General features: G+C 40.4%; 1 protein-coding gene and 1 long non-coding RNA gene across 5 annotated transcripts in view; one reads left to right on the top strand and one right to left on the bottom strand.

Moving 5' to 3' along the window:
* Positions 1–19160, top strand: part of LOC106505430 (uncharacterized) — a 101039-nt gene that overhangs the window by 4845 nt on the left and 77034 nt on the right. For all 3 annotated transcript variants that reach the window (XR_014821171.1, XR_014821172.1, XR_014821173.1), the window contains exon 2: positions 2272–2347. This is a non-coding gene — a long non-coding RNA (uncharacterized LOC106505430). The remainder of the gene's footprint in view (positions 1–2271; positions 2348–19160) is intronic.
* Positions 934–11452, bottom strand: KRT222 (keratin 222). Of its 2 annotated transcripts, none has more exons than XM_021067019.2 (6): positions 11246–11452; positions 7496–7624; positions 6302–6522; positions 3970–4046; positions 3657–3792; positions 934–3253 (listed from the first exon to the last, which is right to left on the bottom strand). In XM_021067019.2, exons 2-6 carry the CDS (start codon positions 7598–7600, stop codon positions 3025–3027), a joined length of 768 nt encoding a protein of 255 aa, XP_020922678.2. In that variant the 5' UTR covers positions 7601–7624; positions 11246–11452; the 3' UTR covers positions 934–3024. The 2 variants fall into 2 exon arrangements, with proteins under 2 accessions (XP_020922678.2, XP_020922677.2); XM_021067018.2 differs by having other exon boundaries at positions 11328–11452.

Genomic DNA, 19160 nt, shown 5'->3' with positions numbered 1-19160 from the left:
CTTCTCTCCCAGTGACAGTTTTCATCCAAATAGTACTGGGTTGTGTTTTGCCAAATAGTTTCACATTATAGCAGTAGTAGTACTTTTTTTTTTTTACAGCTGCACCGGTGGCATATGGACGTTCCCAGGCTAGGGGCTGAATTGGAGCTGCAGCTGCAGGCCTAGGCCACAGCCATGGCACTGCTGAATCCAAGCTGTACCTGCGACCTATGCTGCAGCTTACGGCAGTGCCAGATAATTAACCCACTGAGTGAGGCCAGGGATCGAACTTGCTTCCTCACGAATACAATGTCAGGTTCTTAACCCACTGAGTGGCAGTGGGATCTCCCACATGTGTATTATTTCAAACAGTTCTGTGAGGTAGGCAGAGTAGGAATTGTGACCAGGCACCCTCTTCCACTTTGTTTTCAGGTGTGAAAATGGAGACCCAGGGAATTTGTGATTCCTCTGTGGTTACAGGTGTCATTAGCAACAGCTCCAGGGCTGGGATTCTACAAGTGTTGGTAGCTGGAATTAATATTTACTGTTATATTTTGTTATAGAAGCATATCTTTGAACCATTGTACAGAGATTGAAGAATGTTAATTTCTATTCATCCATAAAATGAGGATAATATTGTTCATCTCGTAGGATTTTTGTAAGGATTAGACAGTGTGGGTGAAGATGCCGAGTATAAGGCCAGAAGCAGAGTGAGCACTCAGTAAATGGTGGCTGCTGCTATGATACTTTCCCCAGGTTTATGGGGTTATTTTTATTTTAATTGGAATATGTCATTTATTAGAATATGCCATTCTTAATTTTTCTGTTGTTAAAAAACATATGAAAATTGTGCTCTCTCCACCATGGCTGCAGTTTTCTTCATTCTCCAAACCAGCTAACAATATTGGAACAGTTAAATTCAGTACAATATCTCAAACTCAAATACAACGCAGGTTTATAGTTCATATTTCAATTTTTTTATTATAGTGGTATCATTTACTTTGGTAAATTCATATCCCAGTTTAAAATGCCCCAAAGCAAATCAAATCAAAGTTTGTTATAAATTCAGGTACTGTATTTTAAAATGTACACGTTATACGCACAGTAGCTGCATAGTGGAATTACTATAACAAGCAGTTACATTCATGATGCCCAGTTCTAAGTTTTTAACACTGCATGTAGATTTCACTAGATATATTCCTTTATTATGATACTGTTGCTTAGTACAGTAACTTTAGTACAATAGCATATATGATTGCATTTTCAAAGCTTTAATAAAGCTGGCAGCATTTAACTAATACTCAATGAAAACACTTTTATGTACAGGGTGTATTTTAGGTCAGATGCTTATGCAAGAATAAGCACTTAACATGCTGTTGTATCCTTGACAAAACAAAATCATCCCTTTCACAAAGAGCATAAGCCAGGCTGAAAGAAATATGAAGTAATTGAAAGAAAATTTAAGTGTTATTCCCTGTATTATGTTAAAGATTATTTAACATAATTGTATTCTGGTTAAAATATTCTTTTTTCTTTTCATTATTATTATTTTTTGGTTGAAATAAAGAAGAGAGTTTGCAAAGGCTGTATTAGTATACTAACAGCTGTAGCCCTTAGATGATACTTTAGCTTGGAAAAGTTATACTGCTTTGTACTCAATGTTTTTTCTGCTTAGAAAAAAATTGATAACTTATAAATTTCTAACTTTTTCTTTTTTAATGGCTGCACCTGCAGCTTATGGAAGTTCCGGGGCCAAGGACCGAATCCAAGCCATAGCTGCAACCTGGGCTGCAGCTACAGCAGTGCTGGATCCTTTAGCTCACTGTGCCAGCTGGGGATCGAACCTGTGCCTCCACAGTGACCTGAGTCATTGCAGTCAGATTCTTAATCTACTGTGACATGGTGGGAACTCCTCTAATGTTTTAAAACAGAAATTTATTATTTAATGTCTTTATACCTGTATTAAACAAATTAGTTTGTTTAAAAAACTTTGCAACAATACTTGACTTATTCACAAATATATTTTCTATCCGTATTTATTACAGTTTGAACAATTTAAAAACATAAATCCTGCAGATACTGTTAGCTTTGATAACAATACTGTTATCTTAATTCACATAAATGACTGCAAGAAATATTTATAATATTTTATATAGTGTCTTTATCTAATGCTCGCATCAAAGACAAATTAATCACATTTAACTTTACAGATGGAAAAGTTGGGATGGTGAGAGTTTGGATAACTCTGATCTAGTAATTGCAGTAACTAGCTTTCATGTTTTGTTTTTGCAGCTGGCCTTCTGATTTTCTGTGGGGGAGGACACAACCTTTAAAGTTCTTTGAATAAAGTAACTCTTCTGGATATCAGGTAATGATTACAAAAAACTATTAGGTGATGATTAGTTTAATCATCACTTTAGCCCTGGGGTATGTTCTATAGTTCGCTCAAAATATCTCAGTGGAAAGTCACTTATTTTTCTATGGGTGCAAATTATTGTCCCCAGAGGAAAACATTTGGTCAAGGGAATAGTGAGTCCTCTTTAAAAATTCATTTATGATTGCTTTCCTTTTTAAGTAGAAAAGTCTTTTTAGATATAATCAGTCATGGACTAATGATGAATAACGTAGTGTGGTTCCTTACATGGTATAATCAGAAGTAAACAGACTCTTCCTTTTCTCTTTGAGTGTTCAGCCATCGAGTACAATTTAAAAGACTTAAGCAAACCATTTTAATGCCTCCAGTCTCTGATAAAAATTTCTAGGGAAAAAAAAGACTGTATTTTTAAAAAATAAAATGGAAACTGTTTTACATTTCCGACTTTAAGCTCCCCCTGTCCAAAAACACCCCCAACAGCTTATACCTAGGGTCAGAGAAATTTTGTACCTCCATCTTTTTTTTTTTTTTTTTTTTTTCCCAAAGAGAGTCACCCATTGGTCAGAACATACTTTATCACTTACGTTTTGGGACAGAAGGTGGTCAGCGTGGCCTCCCACCTTGGTCCATCCTAATGGCATTTTCACATCAAGCCAAATACTGTCTTTGGATTAATTAGCTGCTGATGGAGGTTTGATAGAGGGGATGCTGCATGATCTTCTCATGATAAGCCTGACTTCTATATCTGGTAGATTATCCTGCTTAGTCTGTAAACACCCTTCATCAGTGGCGGCTAGATGAAGATCAAAGCGAAGAGAAACAGACTTTTTCCTTAATCGAGGGTTATCTTTAAAGAAGGAACCTTCCCATTCTTTAATAACTTCATCCACTCTCTCTGTCCTGAAATGATAAAATAAACCTTTCTATATGAAGAAGTATGGCTACAGTAAAAAATGTGTAATATGTATTAGACATGACAGAGAAATAGAGAACTTTATAATTTAAATTTTAAATTATAATTTATAATTTACAATGTAGCATTTATAATTATATTCTTTAAAAATCACATGAATATAAGTTCTGATGGATTCTATAGGATTCTCATGTTTCGGTTGTATTTTTGGAAAAATGATGAATTAAGGATTGAGTTTTTGTTGATATGTATTTATTCATGTCATATTAAAAATCACAAATATATAAAATTATTTTTGGAAACATTCAAAGATTACTGAGTTTTCTCAGCTGAAGTTAACTTTTTTGCATATGTTCATTATTATTTCTTTGTTAAAATTATTTTACTTACTGAATAGTGCCGTGAGCTTCAGTGCTTTCTTTCACGATACTTCCATTTAATATTGCCTGTTTGGTCACTGTTTCTACTTTTTCATTCTCATACTTTTGTGGGACTTTTGTTGAAAAAGATATTTCATTTATAATGGCTGTGAAAATATTATTTATGAATATTAAATTACAGTGTTGAGGAATTAATCACAGCTAATTTATATATCAAACTTTACTCAAATATTGCTTGTTTTTGCTACTTTAGAGTGGTTATTTATAATCCCCAAATATGGTACTTCACTTTTCAAGTTAGTTTATTTATATCAGAAACTCACCTGAAGGTAACACAAACCCAACTCTACTTGTGGTAGGTTTTTGTTCTTTTTTCCCACCTTGGATACAACCATAATATCTGAAATTGGAAAGAATTATATTATAAGAGCAACATTGTATTAGCATGTAATTGAAACAAATGCTCCCCAATAAGAGAATGGATAAACTGTAGTATAGTCATACCAAGGAAATACTACTTAGCAGTGAAAATAAATGAACTAAGGGTAACTGTATCTGTATGGAACAATCTCCCAAGTATAACACTTGAGTGGGGTAAAAAAAGACAGATTGTAGCTAATTTTATAAAGGTTAAAATAATATGCAAAACAATTTCATATTTTGCTTAGGGGTACATTATGAAACTAATGAGACTAATAAGACTCAACTTTTTTTTTTTTTTTTTTTTTTGGTCTTTTTAGGGCCGCACCTGCGGCATATGGAGATTCCCAGGCTAGGGGTCGAATCAGAGCTACAGCTGCTGGCCTTCGACACAGGCACAGCAACGCCAGATCTGAGCCGCGTCTATAGCCTACATCACAGCTCATGGCAACGCCAGATCCTTAACCCACTGATCGAGGCCAGGTATCGAACCCACAACCTCATGGTTCCTAGTCGGATTCGTTTCTGCTGCACCACAAACAGGAACTCCAATAAGCCTTAACTTTTGGGAACGAGGTTAGACTGAGGGAGGAGGATGAGATCAGTGGGGATGTGGTTTAGGGGGCAGGGGGAGGAATTGGGGGAGACTTTGACAACACTGTGAATGTATGAACATGAGAGTTCATTATATTTTTCTTGATACTTTCCTGTGTATCTCAAATATAGCATAAGAAAAAATTTTAAATTTTATTAAAGGAATATTAAAGACCACTTTATCAACATCTTGAATGATTAAGCATTAATTAAAATTCACAACCATTTTATTTAATAATAAGTAAATTATGTGTATGTAGCTCTATGGATACTTACATCACATTGTTTTAAGCACTTTGCAAACATTAATTCATTTATTCCTCACAGCAATTCTATGAAGTAGGCAGTATTATTCCCATTTTATAGATGAGAAAACTGAGACAGAGAAGTTCAATAACTTGTGACTTACCAGCATCACTCAGCTAGTAAGTGGTATAGATTTAATTCATGTTTTTCAAAAATTTAGTAAATGTTAAGACTTATTATAGGTGAAAGTACTTTCATTTGGTTTTGTAGCAGACTCAGAATTCTGAAGCAGACAGAAATAAAAATTTCCTTTTATGGGAACATGGAAAATTGTTGGTCGTACTGTGCTTAGAGCTATAGGACCTTATAAGTGATTGCAGATTATGAAATTGTGTGAATTAATAAGAATTCCTCTTTTGACATCTTTTGTTACTAGAGTATCTGGAAGTCTTTCTTTTCTTTTCTTTTTTAGGGCTGCACCCTCGGCATATTGAAGTTCCCAGGCTATGGGTCGAGTCAGAGCTGCAGCTACCGGCCTACACCACAGCCACGGGAACACCGGATCTGAGCCATGTTGGCAACCTATGCCACAGCTCATGGCAATGCCAGATCCCCAGCCCACTAAGCAAGGCCAGGGATCGAACCCATATCCTCACGGATGCTAGTCAGGTTTGTTACTGCTGAGCCACAATGGGAATTGGAAGACTTTCAAATCATGTACACTGAACAGTATTGCTTTCCATGGTTGTCCTATAATAATGATAATAATAAACTTAATAGTAATAATTGCTATTGTTTTTATTTTAGTGTTTGATGTGTACTGGGAGTGGGCCCTTGTGGGAGGGGAAATATGGTAATATGAGAATTTTTCAAAACTTTCTTTTGGGCGGCTCACAAAAGGTACTGACTAATTTGAAAAGAGGTGAATGGCAAGGAAAATGAGGAAGTTAAGGAAGGCCATTTTAGTAGCGGTGGAGAATTATTTACATTTCGTTCTAGGCTTGCTGTGCTCTTTGTTGTAGCTAATGTTCCTGACTTTGGCTAGTCTGTTGGTAATTTGGGGAGGCTGGAAATAGTTCTTCCACATATTTTTTGCAGTGCCTTCTAATCCTATTTTGTGGCAGGAACCCAGTGAGTGTGCACCGTGGAGGTAATGATGAGGTTTTAAATCTTTTGTTGTTTATTTATTTTTGGCAGAGCTGGTGCATGCGGAAGTTCCCAGGCCAAGGATTGAACCCACATCACAGCAGTGACAATGCTGGATCCTTAACCCACTGAGCCACCAGGGAACTCCGATGATTTTTTTTTTTTCTTTTTTAGATTTAATTTCTCTGACTATAGCAGTGACACAGGTGGCTCTGTATTTCTAGTTATTAACTACATGGAACGAGGTACCTGATTTCTTCCTTTTCTAAGAGGCGGCGATAAGTTGTGATTTCTTGTTCTAGCCGCATCTTCGTGTTGAGAAGCATCTCATGCTCTTGAAGCTGCTTTTCGATGCCACGCCTTACTTCCTGTAGCTCTTTTTCTAGTCCTTCAATCACTGCCTCTAGGTCTTGAAGCTGCATCTGGTAATGTTGTTCGCTGGCATGGAGGGAGTTTTCAAGGCCCCTTTCCTGTTTTACACAGATTTTCATCAGTAAATCAGGGAAACAAAATGTGTTTCTGAAGCCTGATATGCAATGTCTCCATTCTACTGAGTTCCCTTCTTTCTTAAAAAGGTTGCAATAATTGTACATCACTTATGCAAGAGGTGTTTCCTGATAGCTTTATGTATGACCCAAATTGTTAAAAGTTATATTTTTCTGTCTGTGGCTAGAGAGCTTACTGTTTCAAAGGAATCCTGTGATAATTTTTATCCCCCCCAATCTACAGCGATTAGTTTATTACCACGCTGATTTATTTGAGTTTGTTGTTGTTGTTCACCCGGAGGTCTCTGGAGTTCCCAGGCTAGAGATCATATCTGAGCTGCAATTGCAGCCTGTGCTGAGCTGTGGCAGCGATGGATCCTGAACCCACTGTGCCCCGCTGGGGACTGAACCTGCATCCCAGGGCTCCAGAGATGCCGCCAGTCCTGTTTTGCCACAGCCAGAACTCCTATTTGATTTTTTAAATATTGAAAATACAGAATATGGAATATCACAGCCAGGGCAGACTGCTTATAAAAGGCATTTTAGGAGAGGGTTTAAATATTTTTCTATTAGCAGTCTCAGTGGTGTGGAGAAAGGACTCTCCACTGTTATGACTTTGGGTCATAATCACAGAGTTTTGGGTCATAATCATACTGTTTTGACTTTGGGGTCATTATGGCCAAGGCTCTATCCTCCCACTCCAACAATTAGCAAACGCACCCAGGTGATAAGCAAGGGATAGTTCATGTTTATAGGTGTGGACTAAGCCTTGAGGGAACTGATAATCGCCATCGCCATGACAGAAGCAGGGGATTAGTTGAACTAGGTCCACAGATAGAATTCTGTGGCCTGATTTTCAGTTTCTGACTGTCCAGTGATGGACATTATTCCTTTCCCTCTCTTAATCAGGGAACACCTCGGGACTCAGTGGGCCAGGTGCTTTTGAGGTCATTCTCACCACAGCATGGAGAGATTCAATTTCCACTTGCAGGTGGTGCCACTGGCGCCGGGCTTCCTTGAGCTCTGCCTGAGCCGCCTTTAAAGCCTCTTCATCTTTGTCCATTTTTTTGCTTAGATCTTCTTCTAGCTAGAAGGAAGCCAACAACAACAATAACAGCAACAAAAAGAGTACTCTTTTGAGAATGAGACACTTAAAAGCACTTATAGAAAAAGAGACATCAAGTCATTTTTTTTTCCTTCAAGTTGTTATATTACAGATGTTTGTTCTGGTGCTCAGGTACTGATTAATTAAATATGTGAGCAAGGCAGTCGTACTGTCAGCCTCAGTTTTCTCAGATGTAAAACGAACCTCAAAAGTCCCTTCTTGCCCACGTGGTCTATGAAGTGCAGAAAGAGGGATTTTAAGAAGTAAGTTTGTAGGACCTAAGTTTGAGATCTCGGATTCTTTCCATTATTTATTGCATTATCAGGGAAGAAAGAAATATAGTTACATATTTTCTTGTAGGCTGCTTTATAAAAACAGATAAACAGCTATATATCCTAAACTGAACATTTCTGAGACTGGGTATGTGGACAGGGAGTAAATAATGCTAGAAAGTATTTTATAAATAATTTAGAGAAATAAGATATAGGGATTAGCAGTTCTAAAACAGACCTAAGAGAACCCACTGTTGATGTACCTTCTTCAAAATGATCTTTTAAGGAGGCATGTTAATTTTGGGTATCTAGGGTAGTGGCAGAAATGACTTTCTTAAAGATTGTTTTGTAAACATTCTATTAGATAAGGGGATTATTTTGTATTCAGCTTTAAGTGTTCTCATGCTGATGCTGGAATTAAAGGGAAGTATCTTTTGACAGAATTCTCAACACTTGGCCCCAGGAGTAGTCGGAGCAATATATGGAATTGATTGTAGTTTTTTTTTTGTTTTTTTTTTGGCTATACCCACAGCAGGCAGAAGTTCCTGGGCCAGGGATTGAACCACGCCACAGCAATAACCAGAACTACAGCAGTGGCAACGCTGGATCCTTAACCCTCTAAGCCGCAAGGAAACTACTGATTATAATAATTTGAAGCAAAAATAAGAACTTTTAAATGTTTATATAAAAATGCATCTTAAAATGTAAAAAATTTGGAGTTCTCATTGTGGCTCAGTGGTAACGAACCCAAGTAGTATCTATGAGGACTCAGGTTTGATCCCTTTGCCCCAATCAGTGGGTTAAGAATCTGGTGTTGCTGTGAGCTGTGGTTGTAGGTCACAGGCTTGGGGCTTGAATTTGGCATTTCTTTGGCTGTGGTGTAGGCCAGCAGCAGTAGCTCTGATTAGACCCCTAGCCTGGGAACTTCCATATGCCACGGGTGCGGCCCTAAAAAGACAAAAGAAAAAAATGTAAAAAATTTAGGAGTTATCATGCGGATCAGCAGGTTATGGATCTAGCATTGTCACTGCAGCAGCTGGTGTTGCTGCTGTACTGGGGTTTGATCCCTGGCCCAAGAACTTCCGCATGCTGCAGCTGTGACCCCCAAATTTTTAATTTTATGGTATAATAGGTTTTTTAAAAATGGAAATGTTGGATTAAGTGAAAGGCTTCATAGGAGTTCCCTGGTGGCCTAGTGGTTAAGGATCTGGCATTGTCACTGTTGTGGCGGTGATTATTGCTGTAGCTTGGGCTTGGTGCCTGGCCTGGGAACTTCCACATGCCACAGGTGCAGCCCAAAAGAAGTCCGAATAAAGTTTAGCGCAAGGTATTAGAGAACAGAATTCATTCATTTCTTTTGGTTTATTGTATCGTATCACTTATTCTTAGGGTTAAGTTGCAAAACCAAGCAGCCACACATATCAGAGCAACTACAAAAGAGGATGGCAAGAATTTAGGAAATGGGAGGGCATAAAAATGCTGGTAGCTCCTGGTCTTTGGATTTTGAGTGAGGAACTGGCAGCTAGGTTGGGTGGTAGCTAGATTCCAAAGACGGCTCCTGGTGAATCACACCTCCTAAATTCATGTCCTTGTTTGGTCCTCTTCCACACTGAATCCGGATGACCCATGCCTCGCTTTAGCCAGTAGAATACAGACAAAGTGCCAGTTGTAGGCCAAAGCCTTAGGAAGCCCCGACAGCTTCCATTTCTGTGCCTTTGGGAGCCCTGGGCCAACATTAAGAAGTGTGGATACCCTGGGGAGAGATCCTGAGGGGCAGCCAGATGGAGAGAAACAGACCCAGTTGTCTCAGCTGAGCCAACCCTCCAGAAATGCCCTGCCAAGGCAGCAGACACAAGAGTGAGCCATGTTGGATGTGCCCACCTAGCTGTGCCCCAAGATATCTGCCGGCATAGCCAATGTCATGTGCAGCAGAAGAATCACCCCCACTGAACTCAGTCGACCCGCAGCATCAAGAAAGAGGATATAATTGTTTTAATCCACCACATTCTGGAGTGGTTTGTCATACAGCAGTAAATAACTAAAATAGCCTACATTTCTTTGGTAATAACTAATCAAGATTTCTTGAATTTATTCCACTTGACTTTTTAGAATTCTTTGAAAAGAAAAAAAAAAACAAAACTCTAACATAGTTTTATGTTAGGAAGACTAAGCAAAATTTACTGTAGTCTTATTTTTTTCACTTTATTCATTTCAGCATTGTGACTTGTAAACTAAGGGACTTATATATTGCTATTATTGCAAACTAAAATGTTTATTTGGTTTACAGTTATCTGGTATAACTTTGAAAAGGTGAGTGAACTATTCCAACACTTAAATCAAATATCCCAGTGAATTTGCTTAATCTAGGATGCCAATCATTCTTTATGAAAACTGAAAATGTTACCCAGAGGCTAAACTTATGTTACTAAATATGAATTGCTAATGCAATAATGTCCTGTGATTTCCCAGCAATATTTTTTCCCTTTCGGAATTTTTCTTAAGTAAATTCTTTGCTGTATTTGGGTGCTTAGAATAGATCTTGAACTCAGATATGATAGCTAAACAAACAAACAAACCCCTGAATTTCTGAATTTTTCTTTTTAAAATATTTGTACATTTGTTTAACGAGGAGACTTTAATTAATCACTAAAGGTGATTATCACTTTAAAACAAAGTAAGTCTATGAAATTAGAATTTAGCCCTTATTTAACTTGGCTCTCTTTAAAATAAATACTTACATTTGCATGCTTAGTATTAGAAATAAACAGTTCTCATCTTTTAGTACAAAAAGCAAAAATCTATAAGTGGGGAGTCTTTATCAATTTGGGTAATTTTGATTGTCCTAATTTATATCATTGTTTTTGAATGCTATGATCACAAATTCAGTTGATTTCTGTTTATAACAATCTGGTGGTATAAAATCGAACTCATTAAAAACACGACAGAAACCTTTTAGAAATATTTTGCTTGGTTTTATCTTGCAAAGTGTGCAAGCTAATCAATCTTACTCTAAAGGTTGTTCTTTTAACGATGGCATTTAAATGATCTCTATAAATAACTCCGTAATACCTTCGAAGGGTATCTGAAATGCTTCCTTCCTGTCGGATGTCTAAAAGAGGTTAGAGTGCACCATTTTATTGTATGTTGATCCCAGGTTTTGTTCATGACAGTAACGTCCTGCTTTATGCAAAATCAAAGGCATCAATCAACCTTCATTTAATGGTCACCCAACAGTATAATCACAGCCTTGCCCCCTGTAGTCCCAGTCACATCGCAGTAAAACCTAAATTCCTTCCCCAGTATATGCTGCATTGAAAAGGAAATACTGTACCTCAGAGAGGCCGGGACAGGAATTGGATAGACATGGATTGTCTCCTTATCCTGGAAGATGCCTGTCTGTATGAAATCATTACCTGGATCCTTGTTGAAAGCACGGTCTCTATCTGATTTCTGGTGAGGAGCTTTTCATAGTTTGCCCTGATCTCATTGAGTAGCTGGGACAGCTCCATTCTTTTCCCATCCTCCACCTTGGCTAACTGAACCTTATTGATAGGATGAGTCTCTGCGGCAGAGCCTGCTCTGTCTGCATCGCGAGCAAACAGAGCTCCGAGGAGCCTTAAAGATGCAGAGCTCCTTTTTTTTTTCCTCAGAAGCCATTGGAAACCCTGGGTTTCTGATCAATTATGCAAGTATTTGGTAATCCCTTTCTCCTATTGTTGTTGGTCTAGTAGAATTATCAGACTCCATAAAGGAACAAAGAAATAAAAACATTCTCAGTATTCCTGGATTGGTTCTCTATAAAATTGAGCACATTTTCTTTGCTGTACGCTTGAAACTAATACAACATTATAGATCAACTATACTTCCATAACATTTTTTGAAAAGTTGAGGAGTTCCCTTGTGGCACAGCAGGCCAAAGATCTGGTGTTGTCACTGCTGTGGCTGTGGTAACTACTGTAGTGTGGGATCGATCCCTGGCCCAAGAACTTCTGCATGCCAGAGGCATGGTAAAAAAAAAAAAAAAAAAAAAAAAAAAAAAGAGCACATTTTGGGGGAAGAAGTTAATTTAGCTTGTGGAAAGGAAATGGGGCATGACGTAAAGAAAACTGTATTTTGTTTTCCCAAGATAGTGCATGGAAATAAATCTGGACCCCAAATGCGATCCCTAAACTTTTATGATTTTCCTCATGATTTGGAGGAATTCAACAGAAATGCTGTGGGAGGGCATTGGAATAGTTTGTAAACCTGACCATCATTGGGAAAAGCTACCATCAGATTCAGCTGACAGTTGTCATTCGCCCCAGGACTGACTGAGTGTGTTTTTCTTAAATACTAGCTGCGTGGCTCATGGTGGGCTGCCCGCCTGATGGCAGGGTTTGATGTATTGAGGTGAATTCTCGAAGGTGTATTACAGATGAATCTATGGCTGGAATGCTAATATACTGTGAGACCTGACAATTAACATTTTAACAAGGTTGAGGAAATATAACCATATGGTCCCTATGCAGGGCGTATTCATCGAGGTAAGATGTACAGTGGGGTTACTCCTTCATGAGGAAGCAATAGTTAAGGACAACTCCTACTTGTAAATATAACACTTGTGCAGCTCTTCTAACTTTATTTATTTATTTATTTATTTATTTTTGTCTTTTTGCCATTTCTTGGGCCGCTCCCGAAGCATATGGAGGTTCCCAGGCTAGGGGTCCAGTTGGAGCTGTAGCCACCGGCCTACGCCAGAGGCGCAGCAACACAGGATCTGAGCCGCGTCTGCAACCTACACCACAGCTCACGGCAACGCCGGATCGTTAACCCACTGAGCAAGGGCAGGGACCGAACCCGCAACCTCATGGTTCCTAGTCGGATTTGTTAACCACTGCGCCACAACGCGAACTCCTCTTCTAACTTTAAAAAGCACCTTTATACCATCATTCTATCCAATTGTCACAATCCCTGTTACTTTCTAACCTGTAAAGATGATATGCCTGAGGCAGGAGTTAAGACGTCTTTCCCAAGGTCATATGGTGATGTAAGGCATCCTTGGCTGTGTTTCAAAGGTCGTCCCATCTGACTCTGCGTTCTGTCTCTCCCCACCTAAATTCCTTGTTTAATCCAGCCAGCTGGTTGCTAGATATGACTGCAATGTTTTTGAGAACAGATTTATTGCTGTTGTTCTTTGCATAGTGGCTCAGCTGAAATTGTACCTGGAGTGTAGTTCAGGAAATAATCAATCTTTGGCTCTAGTGCTCCTAGGGCCTTTGAATGTGCATCACGCTCTTTTAATTTCCGAATTCATTCACTGCCAGTCAGCCCAGTCTGTGCAGGACAGTCCCATAGTCCCCTCCAAATAAAGCTCACCACCCAGAGTCCCTGCTGAGAGGTGGGGTTCCAGGTCACTTCTGTACTCTGTTTAATTTGACCCACACCTCCTCCAGCCTCCTCACTAGTCACAGTAGATTGGCCAAGGGGTGGACACTTGACCTAAGGAGAGCCAGTCTGTCTTTGAGACCTATGAGGTAGCCTGACCCAAAAGGTCTGATTGAAGAGCATTATTATTATTATTATTATTATTATTTTGTCTTTTTTGCCATTCCTTGGGCCGCTCCTGAGGCATATGGAGGTTCCCAGGCTAGGGGTCCAATCGGAGCTGTAGCCACTGGCCTACGCCAGAGCCACAGCAACGTGGGATCCGAGCCTCGTCTGCAACCTACACCACAGCTCATGGCAACGCCAGATCCTTAACCCACTGAGCAAGGGCAGGGATTGAACCCGCAAGGTCATGGTTCCTAGTTGGATTTCTTAACCACTGTGCCACGACGGGAACTCCTGATTGAAGAGCATTATTTATGGTTATTTAGGCCAAAGTGATTCCCCCTTTTAGTAATTGCAACTGAGAAATAGGAGGAGTCAGGCATTGGTAGTGGGAGGAGAATCAAGAAAGAATTAAACTCTTGTTACTTGGTGGAGTTCCTGCTGATCTCTGCCTAAAATACAGAGAACTGAGCTAGAGTCTATAGCCTGGCAACCCACATCATCTTAAACAGACTTCTAGGTCTTTCTTTCTTTCTTTCTTTCTTTCTTTCTTTCTTTCTTTCTTTCTTTCTTTCTTTCTTTCTTTCTTTTTTTTTTGTCCACACCCATGACATGTAGAAGTTCCCAGGCCAGGGATCGAACTCAGCAGTGACAACAACAGATCCTTTTTTTTTTTTTGCTTTTTAGGGTTGAATCTGTGGCATATCGAAGTTCCCAGACTAAGGAGTCAAGTTGGAGCTACAGCTGCTGGCCTACGCCACAGCCATAGCAACACAGGATCCGAGCCGTGACTGTGACCTACACTATAGCTCAAAGCAGCGCCAGATCTCCAAGCCACTGATTGAGGCCAGGGATCGAACCATAATCCTCATGGATACTAGCTGGATTTGTTTCCACTGCACCCCAGTGGGAACTCCCAACCCATGAGCCACATGGGAGCTCCCTCTGGATATTAGGTACCTGAAAGCAGTGCTTCCCAATAGAAATAGAGTGCAAGCCACAAGTGCAAACCACATATGTAATTTAAATGTTCTAGTTATCATATGAAGAAATAGAAACAAGTGCAATGAATGTTCATATCACATTTTATTTAACCTGATGTATCCAAGGTGTATCACGTTATTAATATAAATTATTAGTGAGGATTTCCCGTCGTGGCGCAGTGGAAATCAATCCGACTAGGAACCATGGGGTTGTGGGTTCGGTCTCTGGCCTCGCTCAGTGGGTTAAGGATTCAGCGTTGCCGTGGGCTGTGGTGTAGGACGCAGATGAGGCTCCGATCTGGCATTGTTGTGGCTGTGGTGTAGGCTAGCAGCTGTAGCTCTGATATGTAGCCAGGGAACCTTCATGTGCTGCGGGTGTGGCCCTAAAAGACAAAAAGACCCCCCCAAAAAAAATTATTAATGAGCTCTTTTACATTCTTTATTTTTGATACTGTCCTTGAAATCCAATGTGTATTTTTATGCCCATCTCAATTTGGATGAGTCACATTTAAAGCACTCAGTAACCATGTGGCTAGTGGCTACAGGGTTTAACAGTGCAGTTCTAAGATTTGGGCCCTGCTGGCCACACAAATGAGAGTTCCATTTATGGGACATTTTACGAGCATACTAGACTAAAGGAAACAGTGCCTGATTTTTTTTATTGGGGGGGGGGGAGGAGGAGAAATGTATTCTACAAGCACGTGAGTAATAAAGTTTATTAATTCAAGATCTCAAATGTCACTTATCAAGGAAAAATTTTGCTAATTTACTTTTTTTTGGTCTTTTTTGCCATTTCTTGGGCCGTTCCCGTGGCATATGGAGGTTCCCAGGCTAGGGGTCAAATCGGAGCTGTAGCCACTGGCCTATACCAGAGCCATAGCAACACAGGATCCGAGCCGCGTCTGCGACCTACACCACAGCTCATGGCAACGCCAGATCCTTAACCCACTGAGCAAGGGCAGGGACCGAACCTGCAACCTCATGGTTCCTAGTCGGATTCATTAACCACTGTGCCACGACGGGAACTCCCTGCTAATTTACTTTAAAAACATACTGTCCTTTATTAAAGAAATCAATAATAATAGCTCATTAAAGGCTGTGGCGTATATAACATTGCAGGATCCATGCAGTTCTCAGTGCATAAACTGTAGTTACACCCCATTCTTTTTTATCTTTTTGCTTTTTAGAGCTGCACACTCGGCATATGGAGGTTCCCAGGCTAGGGGTCTAATTGGAGCTTCAGCTGCCAGCCTACACCACAGCCACAGCAGTGCCAGATCCAAGCTTCATCTGTGATCTATGCCACAGCTACGGTAATGAGGGATCCTTAACCCACTGAGCGAGGCCAGGGATTGAACCCTCAACCTCATGGTTCCTATTTGGATTTGTTTCCACTGTGCAACAACGGGAACTCCTACACCCCACTCTTTATGCTTGAGAAATAACAGAGTGCACATAAGACAAGGGAGTCGTTCTGATAGGGATTATCTTGAATACATTCTAGTTATTAGAGAAGTAATACATTTGAAAATGTTAAACTTTAGGAGTTCACTATTGGCCCAACAGCTTAAGGATCCAGCATTGTTACTGCTGTGGCTTGAATGCTGTGGTGTGGGTTGGATTCCCTGGCCTGAGAACATCTGCATGCCTCAGATGCAGCCCAAAAAAAGGAAAAGAAAAAAAAATGTATTTTAGGAACAAATTAATTAAAGCATGCCTCACAACTGCCAAAATGCTATGACTGAGAGCACCAGCTCTAGGGACATTCACAAGAGTGAGCCCCAGATCCTCTGGAGTTAGAATTCAAGATGAAAGTCATTCATTCATTCTTTCGGTTTGAATGATGGCTACTGTTTGCACAGAGGTGTATTCAGTACAGATAAAGTGCTAGAAGACTTCCAAAGAGGTGACCTTTGGGGGCATACCGTGGAGAGAAGGGGTAGAGAAGGTGTTATAGAGAAAAAGTTAAAAAAAAAAAAAAAAAAGTGGCGCTCCTGTCGTGGCTCAATGGTTAAAAAACCCGACCAGCATCTATGAGGACGTGGGGTTGATGCCTGGCCTCATTCAGTGGGTTAAGGATCCAGTGTTGCCATGAGCTGTGGTGTAGGTTGCAGACATGGCTGGGAATCCCACGTTGCTATGGCTCTGGCGTAGGCTGGCGGCTACAGCTCTGATTAGACCCCTAGCCTGGGAACCTCCATATGCCGCTCGTTCAGCCCTACAAAGACAAAAAAAAAAAAAAAAAAAAAAGTGGTGGTAGTTCAGGGTCAGACCACAGCAAGGCAGCCTACAAAGACTGAATTTTATTTGACAGGTGATGGAGAACCATTGCTGCTTTATGACATGGGGAGCCACCTGGCCAGATTAATTTGGGAGTAGTGTGGAAGGTTTCAGAGTAAGGACACCAATGGGAGAACCAGTGTTCACGAAAAGGAACCTAAAGATATTTTGAAGTTCTGGCTGGGAGGTCATAGGAAACTGGGTTTGAGTAACCATGGGCATGGGGCGGGGGCATGCATGAAATCAGGGCGTTTTAGCAAGTGATTATGAAGGGAGCGGAGGGGAGGGCAGAGATGATTCAGATTTACTCTCTGGGAATAGAACATTAGTGGTTAGTGATTCAATTCAATCCAGACCCTTAAAAGGGAAAAGATCTGGGGTCAAGCCTCTGCCTGCCAATGATTAGCGAGGTGTGCTTGGGTTAAATTACTGACACTCTTTGAACTTCAACTTCCTCATCTGTAAAACGAGACTAATGGTACACCCCCTCATACTATTACTACTACTAGCATTGGGAGGTACTATCATCATCATTGTCCTCATTTTATAAATGGAGATGTTGGCAGTCCAGTGAAGTGCAAAGCCAAGATCCAAAGCCAGGCTGTCTGACTCCTGAGCCTACCCTTTAGAACATAACTGCTAGGTAATTTCTTGGTGATCAGACAGTAAAACACTTGGCACATACTAAAGGGCTTTAAATCCTTGCTTGTTAGAAAGGCAGACTCCCAGACCCTATCCTGGACCTCATAGATTGGAATCTGCATATTTTTAATATATTTTTTTTGGCTGTGAAAGTTCCTGGACCAGGTATTGAACCTGGGTCTCAGCAGTGACCTGAGCCACTGTGGTGACAATGCCTGATCCTTAACTGCTAGGCCACCAGAGAAGTCCTAGAAGCTGCATTTTAAACAAGATTTCTAAGTGACTTGCATGCACACTGAAGTGTGAGAAGGACCATTTTAAATGATTGGTTCTCCGAGTTCCTGCTGTAGCTCAGTGGTAATGAACCTGATTAGTATCCATGAGGTTGAGGGTTCGATCCCTGACCTCACTCAGTGGGTTAAGGATCTGGTGTTGCCATGAGCTGTGGTGTAGGTCGCAGACGAAGTTCAGATCCTGTGTTGCTGTGGCTGTGGTGTAGGCCGGCAGCTACAGCTCTGATTTAAACCCCTACCCTGAGAACTTCTATATGCCGTGCGGGGGGGTGGGGGGACGCGCGCAAAGTAGACTAAATAAATAAATAAATCACTGGTTCTCCAACTTGGCCGCAATGAACTCACTTGGGGAACTTTCAAAGCCGGTACAGACCGTGTTTAATCAACTCAGGACGTTGCCTGGGCCTGTTTTCCCTGGCTCCGCCCCCTCTTGGCGCCGCCCTCCAGCCGTTCTCAGCGTTTAAAAAATTTTCCAGGTACCGATACAACCCGTTTACATCGCTGTTCGCAGATGAAACATTAACTAGTCCTCCAATTAACTAGTCTAATGTGCAACGAAATTTGAGACACTCTTACAAATGTTAGGTTTCCTTCCAGTCATTTCCCTCTCATGCTTCACTCAGAGAAAATGGGTTGTTAGTTCAAGTGTCTGAAATCAGACTCTCAAAGTTAAACCCTGGCAAGTCCTCGCGCTGGCTGTAGTTGGTGCACATCTGAGTCCATAGACGCAGGCAGACAGGACATATACGTTGCTGTATTTTTCTGTAACAAATTAATCTTTATCTTGCACGTTGATTCTGTGGAGGTTGTGCAATTAAATCTGATCGATTGGGCTTCTTGCCTTTTCTTCAGAACATTGCATCTAAGTTTGGGGGAACTTCTATAGTTGTGACTAGGCCCGCCCCCAATATCATCTTTGATGTCATCTGTCCAAATCTGGGGTCACAGAGTCAGTCCTTATTCTTCTCACTTGTCCCATTTGCATTGATGGGGAAACAGTTAATAAAATCTCCCAATCCAGAAGTCCTCTCCACCATGGTAGTAGAGAAAAAAACCTCTTTTGCTGTTGGCTAAGCATTACATTAGAATGTGATGCACATCTCAGGAATTGCCAAGAGAGTGCAAAAACTGAAGGAAATCTTACCCTTCTGTAGCCAAGCAGATACAACCCGTTTACATCTCTGTTCTCAGCCGAAACATTAACTAGTCCTCCAGTAAGAAGACTTGATGGCACCATTTGTCACACATAGTTCATCTGGTAATTAGGGTCACCATCTGTGTCTGCTAATAGGCTTCATATAAAGGAGAACAGATTCCTTCTAACAGGAGGTAGTTTTAGAGAGAGGTTCCTACTTTCCTGCAGAAACTGGGAGACAGGGTTTTATTTTTTTCCCCTTGGATGTTTACATTCCAAAATGTGGTTCCCAGGTCCTTGAGAAGGACATTGCTGAGTCTGTAAAGCTGGCCAAAGACTTATTTAGCTTTCAAAAAGATTTACTTAGATTTAGAGACAGAGGAA

The sequence above is a fragment of the Sus scrofa genome, chromosome 12 (genome assembly GCF_054392235.1).
Source record: "Sus scrofa isolate SSC_HxYL_T2T_F1_AM1 chromosome 12, Sscrofa_HxYL_maternal_Yorkshire_Landrace_v2.0, whole genome shotgun sequence".
Taxonomy (NCBI): Eukaryota; Metazoa; Chordata; class Mammalia; order Artiodactyla; family Suidae; genus Sus; species Sus scrofa.
Note: the sequence above shows the minus strand (reverse complement) of the source record. Positions and strands in the feature narration are given on the sequence as shown.

What these genes read in the sequence shown, in the direction of transcription:
- KRT222 (XM_021067018.2), bottom strand. Translation starts at nt 11,423, where the DNA reads ATGGAGCTGTCCCAGCTACTCAATGAGATCAGGGCAAACTATGAAAAG. An exon ending in TGCTTTCAACAAGGATCCAG is followed by an intron (nt 7,625 to 11,327) that starts GTAATGATTTCA and finishes GCTTCCTTCTAG; the next exon opens with CTAGAAGAAGATCTAAGCAA. An exon ending in GAAGCTCACGGCACTATTCA is followed by an intron (nt 3,254 to 3,656) that starts GTAAGTAAAATA and finishes TTATCATTTCAG; the next exon opens with GACAGAGAGAGTGGATGAAG.